Consider the following 9,753-nt stretch of genomic DNA (forward strand, 5'->3'; position numbering starts at 1 on the left):
TAAGGAGAAGGTCTCCGAATACTGTGCATCCGTTGGGGTCGATGTGTGCGAAGAACCGGTGGAAAAATCAAAAGTCGGCCGATAGGCGTTGTCCCCCCCGTGCGTCGCCTGCGACTGTGGAATCATATGTTGCGCCGGTGGCATCATCTGCTGCGCCGGTGGCTGCATGCCGGGTGCCCACCCCGGCATCATCTGCATAGGGGGCTGCATGCCGGGTGCCCACCCCGGAATCATCTGCTGCCACGGGTACACGTTGTAGTACCCGCTCATTGGAGGCCAACCACCTCCCCCAGGAGCCGGGGAAGTATGGGACCCTGCCCCGGGAGTCGGGGGCGTCTGAGACCCTACACCGGGAGCCGGGGGAGTCTGAGACCATCCCCCGGGATTAACTGGAGTACCTTCGTAGTTGTTCTCCATTGCTCGTTATTGATATTGTACAGAAAGTAAGGTAGAGAGAGAGTACTCGTTAAAACAAGTGGTGCGAATGAAAATGAGGTTCAACGCGCGTATATATTGTGTTTTGCGAAAAAAAAAAAAAAAATATTTAAATCCGACGCCGGTTTGGCGCCGATCCGGGAGCCACAATGGCGCCCGTGAGGATCGGCGTGGGAACCGGCGTCAGCGCGGGAATCGGCATGGCGACGCCGATTTTGACGCCGATTTCGCCCACGCCGGTTCCAATGGTTCGGCGTCAAACCGGCGTGGGCGAAAAATCGGCGCTCCGGTGGTGACGCCGACCATTGGAGATGCTCTAAATAATGAACGTGGAGAAAATGGCAGCCACGTCATTCCCACAAAAAGTTTTACTGTACTAATACACAAATCCGCTGATGTAATTGCCAAAAGAAAATGCAATAAATAAATCGAGTGACGATTGACATAATTGAACACTCCTTCTCAGCAGCTTCACACCTCAATCTCCAGCAACAATCACCTCCGATTTCCATGGCGGAAACCCACTCCACCCACTCCACCGACCCCAAAACCGGCTACTGCTCCGCAACCAGAATCTACCACAGCCTCCTCCCCCCCGCCCCCCTCCCTCCGCCCTCTTCCCCCCTCTCCATCTCCTCCTACGCCCTCTCCCTCCTCCACTCCCCCGCCAACCCGACCTCCGCCGCCCTCTCCACCACCGCATTCCTCATCGACGGCGACTCCGGCGACCGCCTCACCTACTCCGCCTTCGTCCAACGCGTCACCTCTCTCTCCTCCTCCCTCACCTCACTCATCTCCATAAACGACGTCGCTTTCGTCCTCTCCCCGCCCACGTTTCATATCCCCGTCCTCTACTTCTCCCTCCTCTCCCTCGGCGTCGCAATCTCCCCCTCCAACCCGCTCGCCTCCGCGCACGAGCTCGCGCAGCAAATCCAGCTCAGCAAACCCTCGATAGCCTTCACCACCTCAGCATTAGCTCACAAAATCCCCCCTAATCTTCCCGTCATCCTCCTCGATTCCCCTGAATTCCTCTCCATGCTCCAATTTAGGTCTCCAATCACCACCACCGCCGCCGCGGCAGTGAAACAGTCCGATCCCGCCGCCGTCCTCTACTCATCCGGCACCACCGGTAAAGTAAAAGCGGTGGTGTTGACTCACCGCAACTTGATCGCGGTGATAACGGGATACTACCTCAAGAAATTATCCGACGACACAAAACGCGGCGTTTTCGAGCGTCCGGTAACGCTCTTCACGCTGCCGCTGTTCCACGTTTTCGGATTCTTCATGCTGATTAGGGCGGCGGCGATAGGGGAGAGCCTCGTGCTGATGGGGAAGTTCGATTTCGTGAAGATGCTGGAGGCGGTTCAGAGGTACAGAGTGATGCATATCCCGGTGGCGCCGCCGGTCATCGTGGCGATGGTGAAGTCGGATTTGGTCGACAAGTATGACCTGAGCTCGCTGCAGCTGCTGGGATCGGGCGGCGCGCCGCTGGGTGAGGATGTCGCCGAGCGCTTCAAGGCTAAATTCCCCAACGTGGATCTTACTCAGGTGCGCAAACGCAGATTTTCTGCCATTTTTTAATTGGCTATTCCTTTTGTGTATTATTGCTGTATCTGCATATTCTCTCTTAAAAGCAATTTTTCTTTTTAGGTGGTTAAACATTTTACTTTTCAGGCAGTACTTTGTTGACGCAATATTTTGGGTTGTTGAGTGGGATGTGCTTTATTCTTAATTTTGTTGGATGTTGAAGTTTATGTTATCTTAATAGCAAGGACTGACGCAATATTGAACTGTTTTGAGATGGGTTGACTGCATAGTTGGAACCACATATATTCAAATAATTGGACTGAACAAGAATAAACAGAACTGCATATTTCCAGAAAATTCATGGATTTATGTTCATTTTAAGTAGCTCGTTGCTATTTCTGTTGTGTTGTATGTGCTTGAATATTCACACATCTGAACTCTAGGGGAAAATAATCATTTAAAGGAATACTTTTTTTTGGCTTTACTTATTGTTGCTTGGCTGTTGTTCGTTTTGGGTATACATTAAGTTATGTTTAGTAGTAATATTGTTTTCTCTAGGGCTATGGTTTGACTGAGACTGCAGGAGGGGTCACGCGCTCAACTGAACCTGACGAGGTCAAGCGATATGGATCTGTAGGCCGCTTGGCTGAGAACATGGAAGCCAAGATAGTTGATCCTGAGAGTGGGGAGTCCTTACCTCCTGGACAACGTGGCGAGTTATGGTTACGAGGACCTGCAATTATGAAAGGTAATTGATTTGATTAAACGACCTGATGTTTTCCTAGTGTTTTCATGTTCTAAAGAGTATTGTCAGTTGCCCGTGTAATTCACATCCTGTTCTTGGTTAGAAAACTATCCTTGTTTAACAAGTGCTCAAATTGGTTCACTCTACTCATTAGGGTAGAAGCATATATATGTGCTCTTACTTGTTTATCTCCTAAATAAATGAAAGTATGAAACTAAATGTATCTGCTCAGACAGTTTATGCCTGCTCGGATGAGGTACCTGCCAATGGAGTTGATCAACAACTTCTTTGTGTCTTAATGTGAAAATGTAAAAATAGAAGTGTATGAATCATAATAGTGTCTTGAGTTGAATCCATAAGTGTTGGCTGGTTTGATGAGCAATAGTCAGGAGGACCGGGATCATGGAAATTGGACAAGAGAGGCCCTGATGTTTTAAATTGCATATAGAATGTCTTAGATTATATCTCTTGGACTGGATTAAAACTATAACTGATATATAATAAGCTCAATGTGCGACTCCCACAGGTTATGCAGGAGACGATGCAGCTACAGCTGCAACGTTGGATCCAGAAGGGTGGTTAAAGACTGGGGATCTTTGTTATTTTGACTCTGATGGTTTACTCTACATTGTTGATAGGTTGAAAGAATTGATAAAATACAAGGGATATCAGGTGATCCTTTTAAAACTTTTTTTGGTTGGGATCGGATCAGCGATGGGTTTATTTAGTCACTGAATGACATGTTACTTCTGCAGGTTCCTCCAGCAGAGCTGGAACATTTACTTCAGTCGATTCCTCAAATTGCTGACGCAGCAGTGATCCCGTAAACATTCTCTCCTCTTGATTCTTGTTTTAACAATTCACTTAATGCACTCATTCGAACTGCTTAAAGATTTTGTTTGTGTTGACTTGCTACCTCTCATTGGCTTTTGCTATCCGTGCCCGAGAGCAGATATCCTGATGAAGAAGCCGGTCAGATTCCCATGGCCTATGTTATGAGAAAACCCGGTGCCACCATCACCTCATCTCAAATAATGGACCTAATCGCGAAACAGGCAAGTCAACTTACCTCCTAATCTCTACTCTTCCACTTGTTTAAAGGTGCTAAATTATCTCACAATAATCTATGCTACAGGTTGCTCCATATAAGAAGATTCGACGCGTTGCATTTGTGAATGCAATCCCGAAATCTCCAGCAGGAAAGATCTTGCGGCGCGAGCTGGTTCGTCTTGCTCTCTCCACTTCTTCATCTAAATTGTAGAAAGACAAATACATCACATTCTGTTGGTAGCTCTGGATTTAAGAGGGGAACATTTGTTACATTTCAATATTCTTGTTACCAATTCTTCCTTTTTTTTCACTTCTTGTAATCGCCCAATAATTAAATGCCAAAGTGAAAATAGATAAATGAAACTTTTGGTGTTCTGTTTAAACTGTAGTTGGAGTTTCTCTTGTAAATTTTTGCCAGTTATTGGCATGTGAATTTTCATCGTTTCCGATTTCAGTCAGCAAAAACAGTTGATGGCAGTTAGTCGAATAAAATTGTTCACTTTACCCTTCGTTTTCTCACTATGCTTTAAATTTGTTTGGTTATTGTATCTTTCATTGCAAAATTTAATTGAGGAATTACATAATCAAATAAGTTTAATACTATTGTTCAGTATGTCGAAACTGGTGGATGTTTCATTAATATTATTAGTAGTAGTAGGAGTATATATATGCCTATATATCATTATGTTTCTTTGATCTTTTCTAAGTTACATGAGACAATAATACTTATAAAATTAATAATTTTAAATCAATAATTTTTATAATATTCAGATACTTTTACATACTTATCTCTCACCAATCACAAAATAAATGTGCAAAAATTAAACTACTATTTTATTATTATATTTTAATAATTAATTAATGCGAATTACAGAGTACTAGAGAATTTCATCATACTACCCATAATATCCCACAAACAATACGACGCCACATATCGCATCGATGATGCATATTTGTGCACTATTTCTGGTATATTCACCAAACATTTTTCTTCCAATCGCTCAACTTATTTTGCGAGTTTCCAAAGCTTCATTCTTTCCTAATAATTTAGAAAATTGTTTTTGCTACGAACAAGAATCTACACAACTCCAGGTATATTTTATCTTGATTAATCTTGTATTTTTCCTTATTCAATTTTTGTTGAATTGAGATTCCGATTCAATCAGCAAAATGATCAGATCGCATTGAATATACTCAATATATGCATCTATATATCTGCATTAACAACAAAATTTGATGCATGCATTTATGCATTATTGATGTTATGATTGTTGGTGGTTTATTCATGTGATCATTTTATATTTTTATTGAATGTAGAACAATGTTGAGGCAATCGCCACGTAGGAATCAGAGGAGCAAAGGGATGAAGGTGAAGCATGTGTTGCAGGTGTCTGTGCTCCTTGGGGTCTGCATCTGGCTGGTGCTTTACCAGATGCCTCACCCCAACGACGCCGGATCCTTCTCTCAGCACAGCATCAAGCTCTCTCAGAAGCTGCGCGCTGCCAGTGACATCAAGCTGGGGAGGAAGGATCTCAAGCCGAGGACGACAACCATGGTCGAAACGGATGGCCAGAATGCCACCAAGGCAGAAGAGGGCGGCGATGCCAAGGAAAAGGATGCGGAGAAGGAGAAGGAGAAGGAGAAAGAGAAGGATGACAAGGCAGCTGAGAAAAAAAAGACAGCAAAAGGTGATTGGGATGTCAAGAGAGAAGAGAAAAAGGTGGATGATAGCAAGAATACCGAGAAAAAGGATGGCGGTGACAAGGAAAAAGAGAAGACGACGAAGAAAGAGGAGGAGAAGGGCAGCGGTGGTGATGAGGAAGCAAAGGCAAAAGGTGGTGATGACAAGGAAAAGGATAAGAAGAAGACGAAGAAGAAGGAGAATGAAGATGGTGGTGGCGAGGAAAAAGATGGCGGTGGCAAGGAAAAAGAGAAGGAGAAGGAGGAGAAGAAGACGAAGAAGGAAGGTGGTGACGACAAAGAGACAAAGAAAAAGAAGACGAAGGAAGATGGCAGAGAGAAGAAAAAAGAGGACGAGAGCAAGGATGAGGACGCGGAGAAAGGCAAGGGCAAAGAGGAAGAAGGGATGAGGAGGGGAAAGAAGGGTAAGGGTATGCAAAGGGTAAAAGGGGCAACTGAGGATTACTCTGCCTCACCAAAAGCAAGTGAAGAAGCTGAGTCTCCATCCCCAACACTTGCAAAATGAGATCTCACATAATTAATGAGATCTCAAGTAGACTTGTATTTCCCATCTTTAGTAGAGATGATAAGTTTTATTTTATTTTGTTTTTGTTGTGTTTTGAATTTAGGTTGGAAAGTGGATTTTAAAAATCCTAATAGAAATTACCTAGTAATGGCTTATTGTAAATATATTGGCAGCTGGTTTCACAAAATAATAAAAGCTCCATGTTTTATGTTATTTGTCTGTCTTGTTAAAATCTTGAGACTTGTAATATGAAGCTTCTACATGCAAGAAACATATGTACTAATTTAAATCCATTGGAACTTGTATGTTATAGGCCAAACGGAAGAACACGTCCCAACCAGAGTTCACGGCCAATGAGATAAATTTCCTTATATAGCATTCATATGTGGTTTGTAACATAGTTTTACCGATAAATTACTTATTTGTTTTGTATTGAATGTTTAGAGTTAGAACGAGTGGTGGAGTATTCGTCGAGCAACACAACAACCGTGTTATGGAGGGATTTTGTAAATTTTGGACTTTTTAAAATTATTTTAAACTTTGAATTTTATGATAGTCATAGGATTAAAATCTTTAACTTATCATAAATATATTTATATATTTTAAATAGAATATGTTTAAAAATTAAAATACAGTATGTTAATTTATTATAATGATTTTTCAGGTGCCACGCCCCCGCAAATCTCCAAATGCATTTAAACTTTTCCACCGTTGATATTTCTTCGGCAATCCTAACCGTGATGTTCTAAACCCTAAAAACCCTAATCCAAAATCAATTTCTATATAAACCACTCGCCGTTTCACTTCTACCATAAAACAGCGGCGGAGGAAAGCAGCCATCAAACCACAAACCACAAACCACCCCGGCATTTAGCTGCCGTGCCGACGTTCAGCTCCGTCCAGCTTCGAAAGCTACTACTCTTTCCCTTTCCCTTATTCTTCGTCTGATTTCAATTTATTCAATTTCCTTTCAATCGTTTGTTTTTTTTGAGAGGGATATGAAGATTGATAATTGTCGCCCCAGGCTTAATTTGCATCTAAAATTAGTTGCAACGTGGTGATTGACACTTTAAATTTCTGATCCCTCTCGTAACATTTTCATAGTGATTTTCCATTATTTTAGATCTGAGATTGATTTTACAGATTTTATGGTATTTGAGATTTTGAGTTATACGATGATTGATTTTTGTCGCCCCAGGCTTAATCTGCATCTAAAAATTAGTTGTAATGTGGTGATTGACACTTCTAATCTGATTCCTCCTCCACTTTTTTATACTTTAAATTTTTTACAAAATTTTGAGATATGCAGCACGAGATATGATGATAATCTACCCATATAGATATTATCTGCATTTGAATGATGAATACTTTCATGCACTACCATCTGATCTCATGTTTATATCTCTAAATTTATCTGTTATTTTTCGAAAATTGTTATTGCAAATTGCAATCTATGATGAAATTTGTTGTCAATTGACTGATATTCAGTGATTATCAAAAACAAATTCACCATCTTTCGACTGAGATTGCTTTTGGTTCCAATGTACTTTTATTTTCACTTTTCTAATAAGGAACTATGTGATTTATGCCCGTGGTATCTAATGTCAAGAACTATTTATTTCTTGATGTTTCGTTTTTGAGGGCATAAACCAATTTGAACAGGCCTTGCGACACAGATAGCTCCTCTACAATAAGCTTTCTGTTACTATTTTCCTGTCTACATATTCATTACAAGATTCATTTATTTCTATATCCATTTTTATTTTTTATAAATTCCAAATTTTATTTATTTATTTTTTGCTAATTTTGTTTTACATTCAATTGGTTTAAATTAAACATATAATAAGAGGAATTTTATTGTATTGTCAATTGACTATCTAAATCATGCCCCTTGTTGTTTGAAACAGAGCATTGGGTGCTTGGAGTCGATTTCACTCTGACCCCCCACCTTCTTCATGAATTACCTGGAGTGCCTCCTGTTTCCTTCTCATCTGATTGAGTCTGCTGGTCATCGTAGTCCCACCAGATCACATTTTTGTCTGGCATTGTCTTATACATTGAACTTGCCTCCTGCTCTCTTGTTTACAGTAAAAAAGACAACAGTAAACAGCCTTTGATCATCTGATTCCGCATAATTAAGTCTCTTTTGGGTTTTTCATCGACCAGGTGGGAGGTCTTTGACAAATTTGAAGTTCATGTAGTAAGAATTTTTCTTTTTGCGTGAGTACACATCTCGAGTTAAGTCGTTTGATTTGGGGATTATTGATATTGGTTTAGTGGGGATTGTTGATGAAAACGAAGGCGTTTTTTTCTGAAAAAATGTACTATAACTTTTGAATTTGGCGCGAAAATAGTGGTATTTCTAATCATCAGTGAATGCTAGAGTTTAGATTTTAACATTTTAATTTGCAGAACAAACATTGCGAATTAATTTATATGTTCTCGTATTTTCTTAAAAAGCTCATAATCGATTTGAGGGAATTATATTATTCAACAATAGTACATTATTATATTTGTGTTGTAGAATTTCCAATATCGGGCAAAACCAACTCAAACGGAGAGAGGAATGGAATCAAATGCGATAGATGCTTATTTAACTTCGTTTTAAAAGAATAGATTTGGCCGGCTTATGACAAAAATTGGAATTAATAATGAATCTATTTATTTATTCAGAAAGAACACTTTTTTTATTGATAAACAAACTGAAAATTTTAAAGGTGATGAACTCATGAATTAATCAACAAACACACTCAGTATCCTTTCAGTCTGTTTACTGTTGTATTTTTTACTACTAATACCCATGAGGTCAGTAAATATCACAAAAATAGATAACACTTTTTAGTAGATAAAAGGTAAAAAAAGAGAAAATAATACTATGAGTGAGAACAAGGAATATTGAAAGGGGCAACTAACAATAATAGATGGGATAACAATTGGCATCTAGAAAATTGGAGAAAAATAATGTGGCATAAATATAATAAGATATCAAATTGATTTCCGTTTGGTTAATTTGACATTCTATTTGGCATATAGTAAAACAGTAAAAATATAGAAAGATCGTGAATGCTATCATAATTCACAGCCACGTGTCAACTACTATTGTTAGAGAAAATATCTTGACAATAATCTATGATCATACATATAATTAAGTTGTACTCCAATTTAGTTGTTCATCTTAGTTATAATGACTTAATGAGCCGTCTGTCAATATCTTTGTGGGGATCTCGTTCAATATCGATTTGAGTAATTACTATCGCATGATAAATAATAAAACATTATTTACTCCATTTATTTTTCTCTTACTAGACTAACATACCCACTCAAAAAAAAAATAATACTAAATAAATAAAACAAAACAAAACAAAACAAAAAACTATGTCGTTCGACAGACTAAATGAAATGAAATTGTTATTTTCAAATTACTATATTTTCTAGAAATATGGGCTTAAAATTTGCATGAGATGTTAACGTGGTTTGTATCATCTATTTGAATATTTCACATCACTCATCCATCAAATTAATTACACAACAAATATTAATTCAATCGTGTTCCCGCGGGATACGTCAATAAAATTAATTCCACAACACATATTTGTCACACACGTGTAAAATTTAGATCAACTTATAACTAAAACATATACTCCTACTAATTAAATGTTAATTAGGGATGTATTCATATTCATATGGTAAATATTATTCAAAAATAAAACACTTTGTTATCCACATTAAATCTTATGATCTAACGATTAGATTAATGTCACGTGTCATCTAATAATGTAGAGTATTAGTC

At 39.3% G+C, this 9,753-nt stretch overlaps 2 protein-coding genes and 5 non-coding genes across 7 annotated transcripts; all 7 read left to right on the plus strand.

Moving 5' to 3' along the window:
• Window positions 1-769: 769 nt before the first annotated feature.
• Window positions 770-4,263, plus strand: LOC121764022 (4-coumarate--CoA ligase-like 9). Its single transcript, XM_042160115.1, has 6 exons — window positions 770-1,983; window positions 2,521-2,710; window positions 3,234-3,379; window positions 3,463-3,530; window positions 3,660-3,762; window positions 3,843-4,263. The coding sequence occupies exons 1-6, from the start codon at window positions 946-948 to the stop codon at window positions 3,966-3,968; spliced, it is 1,671 nt and encodes a 556-aa protein (XP_042016049.1). The 5' UTR covers window positions 770-945; the 3' UTR covers window positions 3,969-4,263.
• Window positions 4,264-4,784: 521 nt separating this feature from the next.
• On the plus strand, window positions 4,785-6,176 carry LOC121764883 (cilia- and flagella-associated protein 251-like). Its single transcript, XM_042160911.1, has 2 exons — window positions 4,785-4,849; window positions 5,075-6,176. The coding sequence occupies exon 2, from the start codon at window positions 5,079-5,081 to the stop codon at window positions 5,961-5,963; it is 885 nt and encodes a 294-aa protein (XP_042016845.1). The 5' UTR covers window positions 4,785-4,849; window positions 5,075-5,078; the 3' UTR covers window positions 5,964-6,176.
• Window positions 6,177-6,957: 781 nt separating this feature from the next.
• LOC121766188 lies at window positions 6,958-7,047 on the plus strand. The gene has a single exon (XR_006042925.1). It is a non-coding gene; the product is annotated as a small nucleolar RNA U31b (small nucleolar RNA).
• Window positions 7,048-7,128: 81 nt separating this feature from the next.
• On the plus strand, window positions 7,129-7,220 carry LOC121766189. Its single transcript, XR_006042926.1, has one exon. It is a non-coding gene; the product is annotated as a small nucleolar RNA U31b (small nucleolar RNA).
• Window positions 7,221-7,273: 53 nt separating this feature from the next.
• Window positions 7,274-7,357, plus strand: LOC121766223. The gene has a single exon (XR_006042952.1). It is a non-coding gene; the product is annotated as a small nucleolar RNA Z195/SNORD33/SNORD32 family (small nucleolar RNA).
• A 51-nt stretch (window positions 7,358-7,408) lies between these two features.
• On the plus strand, window positions 7,409-7,494 carry LOC121766228. Its single transcript, XR_006042955.1, has one exon. It is a non-coding gene; the product is annotated as a small nucleolar RNA Z196/R39/R59 family (small nucleolar RNA).
• A 52-nt stretch (window positions 7,495-7,546) lies between these two features.
• On the plus strand, window positions 7,547-7,688 carry LOC121766186. Its single transcript, XR_006042923.1, has one exon. It is a non-coding gene; the product is annotated as a small nucleolar RNA F1/F2/snoR5a (small nucleolar RNA).
• The last annotated feature ends 2,065 nt before the right edge of the window (window positions 7,689-9,753 follow it).

Source organism: Salvia splendens, chromosome 14 (assembly GCF_004379255.2).
Source record: "Salvia splendens isolate huo1 chromosome 14, SspV2, whole genome shotgun sequence".
Lineage (NCBI taxonomy): Eukaryota > Viridiplantae > Streptophyta > Magnoliopsida > Lamiales > Lamiaceae > Salvia > Salvia splendens.